Below are 20,465 nucleotides of genomic sequence, written 5' to 3' on the forward strand. Positions count from 1 at the left end.
GTTAAAGCCCACTCTACTCGTAAGGTGGGTTCTTCTGGGCAGCTGCCCGGGGTGTCTTGGCTTTACAACTTTGCAGAGCGGCTACTTGGTCTGGGTCGAACACGTTTGCTAAGTTCTACAAGTTCGATACTTTGGCCGCTGAGGACCTAAAGTTTGGTTAATCAGTTCTGCAGGAGCCTCCGCGCTCTCCCTCCCATTCTAGGAGCTTTGGTACATCCCCATGGTACTAATATGGACCCCAGCATCTTTTAGGACAGGGGTTCTCAAACTCGGTCCTCAGGACCCCACACAGTGCATGTTTTGCAGGTAACCCAGCAAGTGCACAGGTGTATTAATTACTCACTGACACATTGTAAAAGGTCCACAGGTGGAACTAATTATGTCACTTGTGATTCTGTGAGGAGACCTGCAAAACATGCACCATGTGGGGTCCTGAGGACCGAGTTTGAGAACCTGTGCTTTAGGACATAAGAGAAAATAGGATTTTAATTACCTACCAGTAAATCATTTTCTCGTAGTCCGTAGAGGATGCTGGGCGTCCGCCCAGCGATTCGTTATCCTGCAGTCTTTATATGGTTCAATACGACTTTGTTCTTAGTTAAGTACTGCTTTGTTACTTGCTTTAGTAATGTTTCAGCTGTTGCTGAGTTTCAAGCTATTTAGCTGGCTTTGCCTTGTTGTGTGAGCTGGTGTGAATCTCACCACTATCTGTGTAAAATCCTTCTCTCGAAGATATCGGTCTCCTCGGGCACAGTTTCTACACTGAGTCTGGTAGGAGGGGCATAGAGGGAGGAGCCAGCCCACACTCTCAAACTCTTAAAGTGCCAGTGGCTCTTAGTGGACCTGTATATACCCCATGGTACTGATATGGACCCCAGCATCCTTTACGGACTACAAGAATAGGATTTACTGGTAGGTAATTAAAATCCTATTTTATATATATATATATATATATATATATATATACACTGCTCAAAAAAATAAAGGGAACACTTAAACAATACAATGTAACTCCAAGTCAATCACACTTCTGTGAAATTAAACTGTCCACTTAGGAAGCAACACTGACTGACAATCAATTTCACATGCTGTTGTGCAAATGGAGTAGACAACAGGTGGAAATTATAGGCAATTAGCAAGACACCCCCCAATAAAGGAGTTGTTCTGCAGGTGGTGACCACAAACCACTTCTCAGCTCCTATGCTTTCTGGCTGATGTTTTGGTCACTTTTGAAAGCTGGTGGCGCTTTCACTCTAGTGGTAGCATGAGACGGAGTCTACAACCCACACAAGTGGCTCAGGTAGGGCAGCTCATCCAGGATGGCACATCAATGCGAGCTGTTGCAAGAAGGTTTGCTGTGTCTGTCAGCGTCGTGTCCAGAGCATGGAGGCGCTACCAGGAGACAGGCCAGTACATCTGGAGACGTGGAGGAGGCCGTAGGAGGGCAACAACCCAGCAGCAGGACCGCTACCTCCGCCTTTGTGCAAGGAGGAACAGGAGGAGCACTGCCAGAGCCCTGCAAAATGACCTCCAGCAAGCCACAAATGTGCATGTGTCTACTCAAACGATCAGAAACAGACTCCATGAAGGAGGTATGAGGGCCCGACGTCCACAGGTGGGGGTTGTGTTTACAGCCCAACACCATGCAGGACATTTGGCCTTTGCCAGAGAACACCAAGATTGGCAAATTCGCCACTGGCGCCCTGTGCTCTTCACAGATGAAAGCAGGTTCTCACTGAGCACATGTGACAGATGTGACAGAGTCTGGAGACGCCAAGGAGAATGTTCTGCTGCCTGCAACATCCTCCAGCATGACCGGTTTGGCAGTGGGTCAGTAATGGTGTGGGGTGGCATTTCTTTGGGGGGCCGCACAGCCCTCCATGTGCTCGCCAGAGGTAGCCTGACTGCCATTAGGTACCGAGATGAGATCAGACCCCTCAGACCTCTTGTGAGACCATATGCTAGTGCGGTTGGCCCAGGGTTCCTCCTAATGCAAGACAATGCTAGACCTCATGTGGCTGGAGTGTGTCAGCAGTTCCTGCAAGACGAAGGCATTGATGCTATTGACTGGCCCACCCGTTCCCTAGACCTGAATCCAATTGAGCACATCTGGGACATCATGTCTCGCTCCATCCACCAACGCCACGTTGCACCACAGACTGTCCAGGAGTTGGCGGATGCTTTAGTCCAGGTCTGGGAGGAGATCCCTCAGGAGACCATCCGCCACCTCATCAGGAGCATGCCCAGGTGTTGTAGGGAGGTCATACAGGCACGTGGAGGCCACACACACTACTGAGCCTCATTTTGACTTGTTTTAAGGACATTACATCAAAGTTGGATCAGCCTGTAGTGTGTTTTCCCACTTTAATTTTGAGTGTGACTCCAAATCCAGACCTCCATGGGTTAATAAATTTGATTTCCATTGATAATTTTTGTGTGATTTTGTTGTCAGCACATTCAACTATGTAAAGAACAAAGTATTTAATAAGAATATTTCATTCATTCAGATCTAGGATGTGTTATTTTAGTGTTCCCTTTATTTTTTTGAGCAGTGTATATATGTGTATATATATATATTATATATATAATCGAGATGTGCGGTGGGTACTTTTCATGTTCTATGTTTTGGTTTTGGATCTGGATCCCCGCTCGTGTCTTGGATCTGCATTGGTGTTTTCAAAACCACCCTTTCGGGTTTTGGTTTTGGGTTTGGATGATTTTTGAAAAAAACATAAAAACAGCTAAAATCACAGAATTTGGGGTAATTTTGATTCTATGGTATTATTAACCTCGATAACATTAATTTCCACACATTTCCAGTCTATTCTGAACACCTCTCACCTCACAATATTGTTTTTAGGCCAAAAGGTTGCACCAAGGTCGCTGGATGACTAAGCTAAGTGACACAAGTGTGCGGCACAAACACCTGGCTCATCTAGGAGTGGCACTGCAGTGTCAGACAGGATGGCACTTTTAAAAACTAGGCCTCAAGGAGCACATAATGCAAAGATGAAAAAAAGGTGCAATGTGGTAGCTGGATGACCAAGCTAAGCGACCCAAGTGACTGGCACAAACACCTGGCCCATCTAGGAGTGGCACTGCAGTGTCAGACAGGAGGGCACTTTTAAAAACTAGGCCCCAAAGAGCATATAACGCAAAGAAGTAAAAGAGGTACAAGATGGAATTGCCCTTAGGCCCTCCCACCCACCCTTATGTTGTATAAACAGGACATGCACACTTTAACAAACCAATCATTTCAGCGACACGACTGTGGCTGAAATGATTGGTTTGTTTGGACCCCCACCAAAAAAGAAGCAATTAATCTCTCCTTGCACAAACTGGCTCTACAGTGGCAAGATGTTGTCCTCGTCCTCAGATCCCCCCCCCCCCCCTTCAGTTTTTACATCCTCATCTTCACAGAGAAGTAATATTCAAACAAAACCACATCATTTAGGTGTCAGTGGACTGCTTACGCTATTACCCAAAGTTTCTGAACTTGACAATGACTTATGAAGAATGCACTGCAGATGACGTATAGGGAGGATGTTCCAAGGTGGTTAACGTCCTTACCCCAACTTATTATAGATTTACATAGGCAACAGATGGCTCGACACCTGTTGTCCGGATTTGTGGAGAAATAATTCCACACCAAAGAGGTGGCATTTTTGGTATTTTGCCCAGTCATGACAGTGGGCTTATTTATACCACGGACAACAACTGTCTCCCCCGGTGCCTGATTTAAACAAACCACATCACCATCAGAATCCTCCTTGTCAATTTCCTCCTCAGCACCAGCAACACCCATATCCTCATCCTGGTGTACTTCAACAGTGACATCTTCAATTTGAATATCAGAAACTGGACTGTAGGTGCTCCTTCCAGCACTTGCAGAGGGCGTGCAAATGGTAGAAGGAGCTACCTCTTCCCATCCAGTGTTGGGAAGGTCAGGCATGACAACCGCCAACACACTTGGACTCTCCTTGGGGATTTGTGATACCATATTAGAACGCATAGTTCTTTGCTGTGCTTTTGCTAGCTTAACTCTTTTCATTTTTCTAGCGAGAGTATGAGGGCTTCCATCGTCATGTGAAGCTGAACCACTAGCCATGAACACAGGCCAGGGCCTTAGCCATTCCTTGCCACTCCGTGTCGTAAATTGCATTTTGGCAAGTTTACGTTTCTCCTCAGACCATTTACATTTATTTTTTTTTGGTCATTTTACTGAACTTTTGCTTTTTGGATTTTTCATGCCCTCTACTATGACATTGGGCATCGGCCTTGGCAGACAAATTTGCTGACATTTCATTGTCTATGTCATGACTAGTGGCAGCAGCTTCAGCACTAGGAGGAAGTGGTTCTTGATCTTTCCCTATTTTATCCTACCAAATTTTTGTTCTCAATTATTTTTCTGGAGTTATATAACACAATATGCGGCACAGGAGAGCATACCCCTACACCACACAGGGCAAAGCCTATACAAAATATCTGGATAATAACCCTTTTATTTGGAGTTATTATAATAATATGCAGCACAGGTGAGCATACCCCTAAAGCACACACACAAAGCAAAGCCTGTAAAAAATTATTTGGATAATAACCCTTTTATTTGGAGTTATTATAATAATATGCAGCACAGAAGTGCGTACCCCTAAACCACACACACACGGCAAAGCCTGTAAAAATTATTTGGATAATAACCCTTTTATTTGGAGTTATTATAATAATATACAGCACAGGAGAGCATACCCCAAAATCACACACACATGGCAAAGCCTGTAAAAATTATTTGGATAATAACCCTTTCATTTGGAGTTATTATAATAATATGCAGCACAGGAGAGCGTACCCTGTAAAAATTATTTGGATTAAATATTAATAACCCATTTATTTGGCGTAAATGATATACAGCACAGGACAGCACCACTAAACTTATACGGCTGTACCGCTGTACTTATACAGCAATACCCCTGGACTTATACGGCAGTACCACTGGACTTATACGGCTGTACCGCTGGACTTATACGGCTGTACCACTGGACTTATACAGCAGTACCGGTGGACTTATATGGCAGCACCACTGTTCTGGACTCATATGGCAGCACCACTGGACTGGACTTATACAGCAGTACCACTGGACTTATACGGCAGTACTGCTGGACTTGTTCGGCAGCACCACTGGACTGGACTTATACGACAGCACCACTGGACTGGAATTATATGGCAGCACCACTGGACTGAATTTATACAGCAGCACCACTGGAGTTATGGCAGCACAGGACACCACCACTGGACTTATGGCAGCACAGGATATCACCACTGGACTTATGTAGCACAAGACAGCACCACTGAACTGGACTTATACAGCATCACCACTGGACTTATGGCAGCACAGGACAGCACCACTGGACTGGATTTATACAGCAGCACTGGACTTATGACAGCACAGGACACCACCACTGGACTTATGGCAGCACAGGACACCACCACTGGAGTGACTGGACTGATGCAGCACAAGACAGCACCAGTGGACTGTACTTATACAGCAGCACTGGACTTATGGCAACACAGGACACCACAACTGGACTTATGGCAGCACAGGACACCACCACTGAACTAATACAGCACACGACAGCAACACTGGACTAGACTTATACAGCAGCACTGGACTTATGACAGCACAGGACACCACCACTGTGACTGGACTAATGCAGCACAAGACACCACCACTGGACTGATGCAGCAGAAGACAGCACCACTGGAATGATACAAAAGAGCAGGCCATCACCCCATGCGCCACACCACTTTCCCGCACAGACACTGAGGAGGCACGTCCTCTCGCTACACTCTCCAGGACTGGAGTGAAAATAGCGGCGATGCGCAGCTCCTTATATGGAATCTAAAACCCGCAAGAATCTGACAGCAGGATTCTGTCTCGTTCTAATTTCCGGGTCTTAGGGGAAAACCCAAGCCGGACTCGGATCATTGTGCCTCGTTCTGGTTTCCGAATCTGGCGGGAAAATCCAAGCCGGATTCGGACTCGGAGCATGAAGTTCGGGGGGGGGGGGGGGGGATGGGTACAGTTCTCAGGGAACCAAACCTGCTCATCTCATATATATATATATATATATATATGTAACAACAAACTCCATTCTGTTTTGCTCACCTTGACAAAGGGGCGGTTGCACCCTGAAATGTTGGAATACAAGCTTTGGAGGCACATTAAAGCACAAGATGATTTAAAGTTCTGATGTTTGTCCAGCCTCTGAGTGGCGCTGAGTGGAGTTCGTTGTTACATGGACATTTGTTTTCTAGAAGGCACCAGAGCACTTTAAGTTAGGGTAAGGCGAGTGCCGATCCATTTGCTATATATATATATATATATATATATATATATATATATATATATATACGCTTTCCTTAGTGCTGCACTCATAGGCATTAATAATAACGCTGGACACAGCAGAGTTTGATCACAATGTTTCAATGTGCAGACATTGTCATCAGGTGCTGATGACAATGTCTATACATTGAAACGTGTTCAAACACTGCTGTATCCAGCATTATTATTAATGCCTACGAGTGCCGCACCAAGGAAAGCATATGTTACCAGTAAAATGTCTGTGAGGGCACCAGGCTAAGGAAAGCTTCCAAAGTACACATACACATGGGCTTAATCACTGGGATTAATTTTGTCATGACCCTTCCTCACAAGGGCATGCACCTTATGTCACTATTGGAAAAAATGCGGGGGCATGGCACCACTTTTCTTTCTGGCACAGGGCACCAAAAAGTTTAGTTACGGCTCTGCTCAGTGTCAAAATGTCAACATTCACAAGGTTGACATTGTGAATGTTGATGGATGGCATGGCAAGCGTACAAATGCCTGTAGCAATAGTGAATATTGCAGATACCAACCTCATTGGAGCCTAACCCTAAAACCCAAATATTGTCCTACCATCGACTGTCAACATTCTATTGTCAACATTCACAATGTTGACATTATGTCATGTGGACATTCTGTCACAGTCAACATTGCGAATGTTGACCTATTTAATTTCAACATTCTGTCAATGTCAACATTCTAAACTGTCAATGTCAACATTCTAAATGTTGACATTCAGACCACACTGACATTCTGAATGTATACCATGTGCACATTTCCCTGTATGCATATCATTTTGAGGATGTGCCCATGTGATTAGTAATGTGTTTTTAGGGAACTATCAATGATAGATCGATAATGTATAGGCCGACACCATATGGTCTACTTACATTAGGTTGACAGTGCTTAAAGTTTTCAAGTTCAAAATGTCGACATTAAAATGGTCGTCACATTTTCTATGGTCGACATATTTTTTCAACATGTTTTTGACTTTCCACGTGAATATCTATTGGGAATAGTAACCTGCCTGAAGCATGGAGAGCAAACAAGTTTGTATTGATGGTGGTTAGATAACAGGTAAGAACCTAGATTTTGGCTTTGTCGACCTTTTGTACCTGACGGCATTAAGCACTGTCGACCTTTCATCTGTCAAACTTTTGTACCTGTCGACCTAACACATGTCGACCATATGGTGTTGACTTAAGGATTGCCGACCTATACATTGCCGATTTATTAATCCTCATCCCTCTACAACATAACCAAATGAATAGATAATGTGCAGCACAGTGTTTAAAAAATGGCAAAATTTAAATGAAATAGATGGTCTAAAATCCATAAATGTCAACATTTGTCCTTAATTCCATTTCTGATTCTCAAGCTAGTAAGTCTTTAGATGTAATCAAAACTTACTTGAACAAAGCCTGCAAAGCAGCCAGACAGGAAAACATTATGTTTTTTTGGTGGGTTTGACCAGTCCTTACATGTTGTGCCAGATAAATAGTATAATGCGTTGCTATATGATCCAAATATTAGGGAATTACTGACTGCCACACTGCCCACGGGAAAACTCATGCCTTTAAAAAATCCAAAAATCTAAAACATGAACAGAAAGTCAAAGTAAGATTAAATGTAAAATAATAGACAGCAAAAGTAAATCAGTTTTTTTTATGTATAAAGTTCTAAAACAACCGGGCCAAGCTGACAGCGCAGCACAGATATTTTTTCATGTACCATTCAAACTGAAGCTTCAATACCAATATAATATAAATGCTATCGGCTTTGAGGAGAACATACCTACCAATATTCCCCAGAATCACAGAAATATATTAAAAACTGTGCTGCAGAAGCACAGCTTTCTTTCAGTTTTGGGTTACAACCATCAAAACAGCTGCAAGATTTGCACAGTTTTTATTATAATTACACAGATATATATATATATATATATATCTATACAGTATATATATTTTTTAAATATTACTAAAAGGTTCCTTGAAGCGCATTACTGTAGGTTGTCGTTTGTTAATTCCCAGAATCAGGACTGCTGCCCCCATATCAGGACAGTTTGGAGGTTTCAAAAAGCAATTGATCCTATATGCACAGTAATGTAATTGCAAGGGGTGTTACTGGGCTACAGAAATCCTGGTGGTGTTCCTACACTTGGCTGCTTCAGCTACACTGTTTGACCTGCATGAGTGCCAGATCGGAGCATGCACAATGCCGCCTATGTCCTATGCATGCACTGGATAAGCACATGACTAAGGTAGGGTGTCATTGAGGGGACACAATCTTGAAATGGGCATTTACTTTGGAGGTTTCAGCAGATTATGGGGGTCATTCTGAGTTGATCGTTCGCTAGCTGTTTTTAGCAGCCATGCAAACGCTATGCCGCCTCCCACTGGGAGTGTATTTTAGGTTAGCAGAAGTGTGAATGAAAGGATCGCACAGCGGCTACAAAATAATTTTGTGCAGTTTCAGAGTAGCTTCAGACCTACTCAGCGCTTGCGATCACTTCAGACTGTTCAGTTCCTGTTTTGACGTCACGAACATGCATTCGCCCAGCCACTCCTGCATTTTTCCTGGCACGCCTGCGTTTTTCCGAACACTCCCTGAAAACGGTCAGTTGACCCCAGAAACTCTGCGGCCAGCAGTGCGACTGAAAAGCTTCGCTAGACCTTGTGTGAAACTACATCGGCCGTTGTGAAAGCATGTTGCGCGTGCGCATTGCACTGCATACGCATGCGCAGAAGTGCCATTGTTTTGCATCATCGCTGCGCAGCGAACATTTTCAGCTAGCGTTCAACTCGGAATGATCCCTTATATGAGATATTGGGCCAAATGTAATAAAGTGAGAGTTTCAGAAAGTGAGAGATTTGGTAAGGTTTTGCAGTTTTTTTTTTAAAGTGGCAATCATTTACACTGCAAGATCAACCTGGTTTTGCAGTGTAAATGATTGGCACTTTAAAAAAAACTGAAAAACCTTACCAAATCTGTCACTTTCGGAATCTCTCACTCTATTACATTTGGCCCATTATATCTACTGTACCATTTGCATATTTTGCTAATTTCCTTTATAGCAATTTATGCTTGCTCTCCCTGCTGATACTTTATGAATTATAATTCTAAATAAATATTTTTATACTTAATACTTATTTCATTCTTTACTAGGGCTATTACTGCCATTGTCTTGACAGCTACTTATCTTTTGAAGTGTATTTACAATCAAAACCGGAAGAATGGGCACCCACCCAGCATTCCACCTACTTCCTAGTGAAGAGGGCAGAGTAGGGAGATAAATTCCAGAACACCACAGTTGGGAAAGAGGGGGACACAGTTAGGATCCCGACGGTTGAGATCCTGGCTGTCGAAATAGCGACGCCCAAAAACTGACATTGATCAGAATGCCAGAGCCGGCATCCCAACAGCTGAGATCCCGATAGAGTGACTGCTGGGCTGTCAGAGGGGTAAGATGCAGGGGGGGTTAGGTTAAGGCTGTGTGGGGAGGGTTAGGGTCAGGCTGCGGGAAAGGGGGTTAGGTGTAGGTGCCCCTGGGGAAGGTTAGAGTTAGGCTGCAGAAGGGGGGGGGGGTTTAGGCTGTGAGAAGTGGGGGGGATTAGGTTTAGGCAGCACTGCGGATGGTTATGGTTAGGCTGCTGGGGGTGAATGTTATGTTTAGACTGCAGTAAGGGAGGTTTAGGGGTTAGGGGCTGACCCAACCGCTGTCGGGATTCTAAATAGCGGGATGCTGCGGTCGGTATTCTGACTGCCAGCATTTCAGCCCCATCCCGAAAGAGGCCCCATCACCACCCACCTGTTTTTCGTTTCCAGGATTCTCCTGGAGAGGAAACTTGAAGTGTCGGAAAGTATGCCTTGCTAAATCCCACAAAAGGTAAAGGATATTGATAAAAACAAAACAATACTACCATGAAAGGAGTACTCTGGCAAGTCAGAAAGCATCAGTACATTTACAACTGCGTCTTCTAGATATAGGTTTATGTCTTCTGTTACATGTATTAATATCATAGTTCAGTGTTTAGTGGCATAATAGCTACATTATACTCTTCACATATACTTACTGTTTCTTTCTTGTAAATTTTCACTATGCAGTCTATAATTCCACGATACCTAGACTGTGTCTGTAGACGAACCTGCAACATAACAACATTTATCATATTTTTATGTTAATATGGACAGGCTGTAATTAAAAAAATGTCTACATATAGTAAAAAAAAACACTGGATGTTAAACTGTTAAATCTCACCAATTCAATTTACGCATTAATTAAAACTAAGTTGTTCACCTTAATTGTGTCTATTGGATATCCCACAAAAAGTCCAAAAGCTCCTGAAAAACAGCAAAAAAAAAAAAAGAAGAAAACTTAATGAGTTTAGTAGGTATTATGTTGTAGTATGGCATTGTAGTCAGAGCCAGTCCTAGGCATAGGCAAACAGGCAAATGCCTAGGGCATTTGGCATGCTTAGGGGCACAAGCAGCTTATGCTGATTAAAATGATATGCGGCATGCCTATATTCTGTGTGTAGCATTTCGTATGCAGATACAGCCACAGTCACACACAGTATATAGGTATGCTGCATATCATTTTACTCAGCAGAAGCTGTGTGTGCATCCTAGCCACTTAGCAAAGCAAAAACATACATTTTCATCAAAAATAGGCGCCCAACGTAGGCAGAGCTGCCAACTGACTCATGCCAGGCATCTTCTGCTGCATGGCATATTGAGGCAAGATGTATGAGGACACATCTGTATCCAAGCAGAGACAGAGGTCAGTATTAGTGGACATGCGAGTGCTGTGTGTAAGTGGATTGGTTGTACAATAGTGTTCGGCATATGTGTAAGGGGCATTATGCGTGTCGTGTATAAATGCATTAATAATGTGCGGCATATGTGTAAGAGGCACCATGTGTGTCATTATGTGTATAAGGGCACTTATAATATTTAGCATATGTGTAAGGGACATTACAGTATGTGTGTCATTATGTGCATAAGGGCAATAATAATGTGCGGCATATGTGTAAGTGACAATATGTGTAAAAGGGCATTAATAAAGGTTGGTAAATGTGTAAGGCTCATTATGTTTATAAGGACACTAATAATGTGTATCATATGTGTAAGGGGCATTACTGTGTGGTATTATGTGTATAAATGCATTACTAATGTGTGGCATTATGTGTATAAGGTGCTCTACTATGTGGTGTAATTAACAGAAAGGGCACTACTGTGTGGGCTAATGTGAATAAAGAGCAATATGGTGGGGTATGGTTCAGAATATGTTTCTCCTAGCGCTTACTCGATATAAAACATAAGGCTGTTAATAGTTCAAAATAAAACCAATTTTATTTTCTTAAAAAATGCAAATATTTCTAGTAGAATAACGTATAAGATCATAATATTTTATACCGGTATAGGATATGACAAAACAGTCAATTTGTGCAAATATGCAATGAGTCAGAATTTAGAATAAAGTGAGTATAGTTAAGATAGAATGAGATAAAGAATAGCAGAAGATATATAAATAATAATTATGAAAAAAATTCATAATAAAAAATCAAAAAATAAATATCGATGATGGTGTGTGGGTAAATACTCTAGAGTGCGTTTTATCTACCCACCAACGATTTTATGATAAAAGTTGATCCCAGTATTTGAGAAGTAGCAGGATTTGTTGTTTATCTCTGTATTTCTACTAATACTAGCTTTTTTGGGGGTGGCTGTTATTATGTCCTGGTATGTTGCAACAATTGTATCAAAGCTGTTTTCTCAATAGGAGCAGTTTTAAACATATAGATACTTTGTTATCTCACGGTGTTAGTTCAATAAAGGGCTTCTGATTACTCACGGATCCTCCGTTTGCTAGAGGTGCTTAGCCGCAATGGAAACCCCTTCGATCCCGGCCGGGTGCCGCTGCATTCATGGCTTGTGCAGGCGCTGGTCCGGGATGTGAGGGTGTAGATACTCCATGACTGGAGGTGCTTGTCCGCAATGAGTCTCTTTAATCCCGGCTGAATTTTGCTTTAGTGCGAGCACTGGTCCGGGGTACGGAGATGTCTGCCGGCAGACTGGTGGGGCTGTGCTGCGGGAGGACAGTGCGATCTGTGTCTGTGTCCTTAGTCCGTAGCAGATATGATGTGAATAAGGGGCACTACTGTGAGGAGTAATGTTTATAAAGTAAAGTGGTACTACTGTGTGATGTAACGTGAATTAGGGACACTATCGCATGATAAAATGTGAATAAAGTTGCAGTACTGTGTGGCATAATTTGAATTGGGGGTACTATTGTGTGGCCATGCCCCTTGCTAGCAAAAATACACACCTTTTTTGGCTGTGCGCCAAATGTGCGCACTGTTACTATTTAAAATACAGGGGGTAGGAACACCAAAATGAGGACTGCTATGGGTGAGGGGTGATAGTGCTTGGAAAGGGGTGCAGGTTCAGAGTCGGTACTAGCGGCAGTGCTATGGACCACCAGCCAAAATCTTCCCTAGGGCATCATATTGGTTAGGGCTGGCTCTGATCATAGTATGTTGTAGTATGTATGTTGTAGTATGGCATCATAGTATGTTGTAGTATGGCATTACTTTTCCTAAGACATTGGTGTCTTCACTAACCTTAAAAGCAAGGATGGATTAAGGCTAGCAGCCCCGGGCAACAAAGGTGTGGGGGCGCCCTCCAATAAAATCGACTGTGCACCCCCGTCGCTTTCACTAGGCAAGGACATCTAAGGTAATATTCTCTGAAATAATACCTGTGCTACACGCTAGCCCAGAGAGGCAGAGAGAGATTTGGGAGGTAAATGTGTGGCTAAGAGATTGGTGTAAGGAGGGATTTGATTTCTTGGAACATTGGGGGTAATTCCAAGTTGATCGCAGCAGGAATTTTGTTAGCAGTTGGGCAAAACCATGTGCACTGCAGGGGAGGCAGATATAACATGTGCAGAAAGAGTTAGATTTGGGTGGGTTATTTTGTTTCTGTGCAGGGTAAATACTGGCTGCTTTATTTTTACACTGCAAATTAGATTGCAGATTGAACACACCACACCCAAATCTAACTCTCTCTGCACATGTTAAATCTGCCTCCCCTGCAATGCACATGGTTTTGCCCAACTGCTAACAAAATTCCTGCTGCGATCAACTTGGAATTACCCCCATTGTGCAGATTTCTCGGTCAAGCGCCATCTTTTTTGTCGTGATGGATTGCACCTGAATGAGGAAGGTGCAGCAGTGCTTGTGGGAAGGATGGTTAGAAGGTTGGAGATTTTAAACTAGAAGTCAGGGGGAAGGGAATAGTAAGAAATTATGGGATGTTCAGTGAGTGTAGTAATGAGGGATGTATAAAGAATAATGGGGGTGGAGAGGGTTGTAGGGGAAGAACAGCCTATTAAACCAAGTCTATTAAAGCAAAAAAATACAGACAAGGTTGCTACTGAACTAAAATGTATGTTGGGAAACGCAAGAAGCCTATCAGGCAAAATGGGGGAATTAGAATTGGTAGCAATGAATGAGCAATATGATATTATAGGTTTTACTGAAACATGGTGGGATGATTTTCATGACTGGACAGTAAACCTAGAGGACTATACCCTATTCAGGCGAGACAGAGCAAATAAAAGGGGAGGATGAGTCTGTCTCTATGTTAAGCCAATTTTAAAACCTTATTTAAAAGAAATTACAAGGGTAGAGGGGATAACAGAATCATTATGGGTCGAAATATCTAGTGCATCTAGTGGAGGTAAATCGTCAAAAAAACTTCTAATAGGGACATGCTATAAACCACCAGATATTAGTTTAACTGAGAAAGCACAACTCTTACAGCAAATTTAAAAGGCTGTTGATATGGGGGAAGTATTAATCATGGGGGATTTCAATTATCCAGACATAAACTGGTTGAAGAAGTCATGTGATATGGTTAGAGGTAATAGGTTTTTAACCATAATAAAAGAAAATTACATGTCCCAAGTGATTGCGTTGCCTGGACCGCGCCCATAAAACGGAGGCCAGATGCCACCAGCCCGCCCCCTCCCACCTGCAACCGCCTCTGCCTATCAATCAGGCAGAGGCGATCACATGGCTGAGATGACCGTCGGCTGTCTGGCATGTGTCGGCGTACTCCGGCGCATGCGCAGTTCAGACCTGATTGGCTGCTGTGCAAAAACGCTCAGCAGTGATCAGGTCTAAATTAGGCCCATTGTGTGTAGGTATGAGCACTGTTAAAATGTGGGATGTTTTTAAAATGTTGCTAGCAAATATATTCATGAGTTCATTCCCATGAGCAGCAAAGGCAAGAGTACTAAGTATAAACCGATGTGGCTAAACAAGATGGTAAGGCACGAAATGGAAAAAAAGAGGTGTGCCTTTAAAGCATTCAAGTGAGATGGGGAAGTGGGGTCTTTCCTCTACTATAAAGAGTGTAATAAAAAAATGCAAAATAGAAATTAGAGCTGCTAAATTAGAAAACAAAAAGCAAATTGCAAAGGAGAGCAAAACTAACCCGAAAAAGTTCTTTAAGTATATCAACAGTAAAAGGTTAAAAAAAGACAATATGGGTCCCTTAGTAAGTGATTTGGGCGTTTTGATTAATGATGACATGGAAAAAGTAGAGAAATTAAATGAATTTTTTATGTCGGTTTTTACTAAGGAGGAACAAATGGTGGGAATTTTATATAACAACAGAAATTAGAATACCGTGTTACTTAATACTCGTATAAGTGAAGAAGTAGTCCGTGAGAGACTAAGCAAAATTAAGACTAATAAATCTCCTGGCTCGGATGGGCTTTACCCAAGGGTTTAATGCAGATAAACTCAGAAATAGCAAGGCCTTTTATACTTAATCTTCAGAGATAGGTCATGTCAAACAAACTTAATCAGCTTCTATGAGGAAGTGAGTGTGAACTTAGACCAGGGAAACGCAATGGATGTGCTATTTGTAGATTTTACTAAAGTCTTTGACACTGTACGACACATGAGGTCGACTCGATACATGAATTAAGAGAGCTTGGTCTAGGAAGCAATATTTGTACTTGGGTCAAAAATTGGTTGGAAAATAGAGAACAGAGAGTGGTGGTCAATGGTAATTATTCAAACTGGGCAAAAGTATTAAGTGGTATACCACAAGGATCTGTGCCAGGGCCACTTCTATTTAACATATTTATTAACGACCTGGGAGAAGGTCTTGAGAGCAAAGTGTCGATTTTCGCTGATGCCACTAAACTATGTAGAGTCATTAAATTAGCTAAAGATGTTGACTATCTACAGAACAACCTAATCAAACTTGACATTTTGACAGCAAAGTGGAGTATGAGGTTTAATATAGAGAAATGTAAAGTCGTGTCTTTTGGGACTAAGAACAAACATGCAAATTACAAATTAAATGGGGAAATGGTAGGGGAATGGGTAATGGAGCAAGATTTGGGTGTGCTCATTGACACTAGACTTAGTAGTAGTGCCCAGTGTGCGTGTGCAGTAGTGAAGGATTATAAGGTTTTAGCATGCATTAAACGTGGGATTGGGACAAGGGGGGTCATTCAGACCCGATCGCACACTGCCTTTTTTTGCATGCGCTTGGGCCGCAATATGCAGGCATGTTGGTCACCGGCGACAGCCGGTGCCATGGAGCGATGGAACTAACGAATAAAGCATTTGCAGCAGCGAATGCAAGAAGATTGACAGAAAGAGGCCATCTGGGGGGTCAACTCACCGTTTTCAGGGAGTGTCCAGGAAAACGCAGGCGTGCCCGGCCATTTCCAGGAAGGGTTCCTGACATCAGCTTCTTCCAGGATCATCGCAGCGGCTGAGTAAGTCCTGGGCTATGCAGAAACTGCACAAACTTTTGCTTGTGCAGCTGACTGCACAGCCGATTGCACCCCTGCACAGCGATTACCTCCTCCCCTGTAGGCGGTGATTACCTGTTCACAGCAGTGCAAAAAATAGCCTGCATGTGATCAGGTCTGAATTAGGCCCATGTAAGGAAAGTATAATCCTCCCACTATATAAATAATTGGTACGGCCACATTTGGCATACTGTGTACAGTATTGGGCACCTCACAATAAAAAAGAAATATTGGAACTTGAAAAAGTTCAGAGAAGGGCAACAAAAATAATTAGGTGCATAGAGCCATTGGACTATAATGAAAGGCTAACTAGGTAAGATATGTTTACATTACAAAAGAGGCGACTAAAAGGAGATATAATTAATATGTACAAATACATTAATGGGCAATATAGGGAATGATCAGATGATTTGTTTATCAAGAAATCTGTACAAAAACACGTGCTATACCCAGCAAAGGAATGGGTCCTTTACTGTGAGCTCGGTAAAGATTTGGAGTTCTCTGCAAGAGACGGTTGTAATAGCTGACTAAATAGATAAATTCAAGACTGGTTTAGGCAAATTTTTAGCAAGAAAAGATATCCAAGGATACAACCTTTAATATAGAGGTTAAACTTGATGGACAAATTGTCTTTTTTCAACCTCAACAACTATGTAACTATGTAACTACTATGCCCCTTGGCAGAGTAGGAGAGAGTGTGAGGGGGGTGAGAGACAAAGAGTGTGTCAGGGAGAGAGAAAGAGAGAAGGGGGTGAGGGAGGCAGAGAGGGGGAAGGACGAAAGAGTGTGGGGTTCAGGGAGAGAGAGAGGGTGTTGAAGAAAGAGAAACAGATGGTGTCAGGGAGGGAGAGAGAGACAGAGTAAGAGGGAGTAAAAGAGAGATAGGGAGAGAGAATGGGTGTCAGAGAGAGAGAGGGGAGCAAGAGAGAGAGAGGGAGAGAGTCAGGAAGACAGAGAGGGGTGAGAGAGAGGGTGCGCAGGAGAGAGAGAGAGGGTGTCAGGGAAGGAGACAGAGAAGGGAGCAGGAGAGAGCAAAATAAAGCCAAGGAGAGAACTGAGGGAGAGACAAATAGAGGGATAGAGAAAGGGGATGCAAGAGAGGGAGAGAAACAGTGGGGGGAATTCAAATGTTTGAAAAGTCGGATGTCAAGGAGAGAGAGGTGGAACGGGAGAAAGCGAGGAATAGAACAGGAGAAATGCTACCTGTTAGGCTACAGCAGCATCAGATTACTGATGGGGCATTCACTTCATGACATTAGGCCCCACCCCCTTCCCCATTCACCCGCAAATTACTGCATTATGTCCGCATGGGGGCAGGGCTCACTCAAAGAGAGAAAGCTGTCTCCGTCTCACAGTTAAACTCCTTCCTGTGCTGCCGGAACTTGGAGCCGGCCAGGAAGGGTGCAGGGGGGCTGGACCGGGGCAGTGTTTGCCGGAGTGTGGTAGACCTCACTGTGTGTGCCCCCTGGATGACTGCCCGCCTATAATCCATCTCTGCTTAAAAGTCATTTCTATTGTCTAATAGCATTGCTGTTTCTGCTTCTCCATTAACTCTGGTAACCAGATACAGGGGGAGAGTTATGAAAGCTTGGAGAGAGCTAAAGTGGAGAGAGATAAAGAGGTCTATGTACTAAGCCTTGAAGAGAGATAAAGTGGATGGAGATAAAGACAACATTAATGACCACGGGAGAGTGTAAATCGGGGATACAGACTGCCCAATATGCCTGATTTGTTATTCCAAATTGCCCGGAAACGACAGATCAGGCCGATATCGGCATAGTGTGTACCCAGCTTTAGTACATCTGTCACATAGACCAAAAAGTACCAACCAATCAGCTCGTAACTGTAGTTTTTCCAACACAGTCTGTAACAGTCTATAACACGACAGGAGCTGTTAGTACTTTATCTATTCACTTTATCTCTCTCCAAGCTTTGATAAATTTCCCCCATAGTACAGTGAGGGCAAGAAAATGAAAGCTATCACCCAATAAAAAAATAGTCTAATATTGTTCAGTTTATTATTGTGCTCTGCTGCTATACTGTAGTTCTGTGGATGAGACCAAATGTAGGCCCTCATTCCGAGTTGTTCGCTCGGTATTTTTCATCGCATCGCAGTGAAAATCCGCTTAGTACGCATGCGCAATGTTCGCACTGCGACTGCGCCAAGTAACTTTACTATGAAGAAAGTAATTTTACTCACGGCTTTTTCTTCGCTCCGGCGATCGTAATGTGATTGACAGGAAATGGGTGTTACTGGGCGGAAACACGGCGTTTCAGGGGCGTGTGGCTGAAAACGCTACCGTTTCCGGAAAAAACGCAGGAGTGGCCGGGGAAACGGTGGGAGTGCCTGGCCGAACGCTGGGTGTGTTTGTGACGTCAACCAGGAACGACAAGCACTGAAATGATCGCACAGGCAGAGTAAGTCTGGAGCTACTCTGAAACTGCTAAGTAGTTAGTAATCGCAATATTGCGAATACATCGGTCGCAATTTTAAGAAGCTAAGATTCACTCCCAGTAGGCGGCGGCTTAGCGTGTGTAACTCTGCTAAATTCGCCTTGCGACCGATCAACTCGGAATGAGGGCCGTAATTTGTATCAGCAGAAGCTGTTAGCAAGTCAGTTGACCACAGGATCACTCTGGGTTGCTATAAGTAACGCTAACTTTCTTGTGCCCGTTTTTAAAAATTATCCCAGAAACAATTATTATCTTTACCGTGTTCACTTATGAAAACAACTCTTAGGCCAGTATTCAATTAGCTGCAGTAATTTACTTTAATTCACAAGGGTATATTCAATTACCCAGCACTTATCGAGGTTATTGCGGGGCCTATGCGGGGCCTATGTATTTTCGCATGAAAGACAGGGGGTGTTCGTGCAGTATAACTGAATAGAGGTGAGGAAAAAAATTCACGAAAAACACCTGTTTTCCACGGCCGCAGCACTATATTGCAGAAAATTGAATAATCCCCTTAATGTGATTTTTCTCATTCTTATTTACATTCAAAGCACATCTCAGCCTGCTTAATATGAGCACACCGGAAGGATCCTTTCCTCCTCTACTAATAAACAAACATCTCTTACATCACATACAACAGCTTTTGACACTAAAAATATCACCTTTATCACAGTACTTTCAGATCCATTATTATACACCACATTCTTCTGAAGTGTTTATGAGCACAGAGAGTCTCACTTATCTCACTACATAGACTGACATCCCTCACAATTGCAAAGGTATGTTAAGCAATATGCAGTCCTCTGTGCAAGTGTTTGGAACATACTCTATACCACATATACCACATACAGATAAAATGTATAAATTACCTGAAATCCAACCGGCGATAAATTCAGAAGACGGCATGGCAGAAACTCCAGATCTGAATGGATTTTGCTTATAGGAGATAAGAGCAGAAAATAGGTTTTACAGTTCAAACGACTTGAACTTTGAGTTGTGTGTTGCATATGTAACATTTAACTAGTAGGTGGGCATATACTAGAAAATGAATATCCATTGTAAACATGATTAGTTGATTTAGATTGAAAATGATAAATTAAAACTATATAACACATTGTACTTAAAAAAGTATATTTTCAAAAGATGGGTGGAGACTAAGGTGGAAATTAACTAAGCTCCCGATTCCATTCCAGTTTGCTTTTTTTTCTAGGTGTCATCTCGGGAATTTACCAAACTGAAATCTCGGCAGTGTTGGGGCTATTCATATTGAGATACACTGAAGACCACACAAATATGAATCAATAGATCATCGGTCAAACGCGGCTGTTATTTTATACAACACAGGCATTTACTAAGAATTTGTATTCTCAATCACTACCAACAATAGCCAAACACTGCCGAGAAAGCATAGAATTCGTACAAAAATAGAACATTCAAATAGAACTGCTTTTGGCTGGCGTGTTTCGATAGTCGTGCACGGATCAGTGAGATACGTGCATGCTTCTCTGGAAAAGTGTCTGAAAGAGTTAACCAGCCTTGGGCTCTTTGAGCCGGTCCTGGTTGTTAAAATACCGGGGGGGAAATTGTGTAGGGGTCCTCAGAATTTATACAACCAGCACGGGACTCTTGGTCCAGTCCTGGTTCCAAAAATACAGGGGACAAAAGACGTAGGGGTTCCCCGTATTTTTAAAACCAGCACCGGGCTCCACTAGCCAACTGCGGTCTGCGGCTAACCACGAGGTTAATTGAGGTCACTCTTGGACCTCAATTAAGAGCTCGGGGGTTAGT

At 42.9% G+C, this 20,465-nt stretch overlaps 1 protein-coding gene and 1 pseudogene across 1 annotated transcript in view; one reads left to right on the forward strand and one right to left on the reverse strand.

Moving 5' to 3' along the window:
• Window positions 1-11,180, reverse strand: part of LOC134969902 (solute carrier family 25 member 45-like) — a 61,124-nt gene extending 49,944 nt beyond the window's left edge. The window contains 4 exon segments of the mRNA XM_063946078.1: window positions 7,793-7,975; window positions 10,456-10,527; window positions 10,680-10,723; window positions 11,084-11,180. Of these exon segments, the coding sequence (XP_063802148.1) occupies window positions 7,793-7,975; window positions 10,456-10,527; window positions 10,680-10,723; window positions 11,084-11,180 (396 nt within the window).
• The window catches only part of LOC134969095 (sulfotransferase 1 family member D1-like), a 286,533-nt pseudogene that overhangs the window by 92,263 nt on the left and 173,805 nt on the right, over window positions 1-20,465 (forward strand).

This window comes from Pseudophryne corroboree, chromosome 11 (assembly GCF_028390025.1).
Source record: "Pseudophryne corroboree isolate aPseCor3 chromosome 11, aPseCor3.hap2, whole genome shotgun sequence".
Classification (NCBI taxonomy): domain Eukaryota; kingdom Metazoa; phylum Chordata; class Amphibia; order Anura; family Myobatrachidae; genus Pseudophryne; species Pseudophryne corroboree.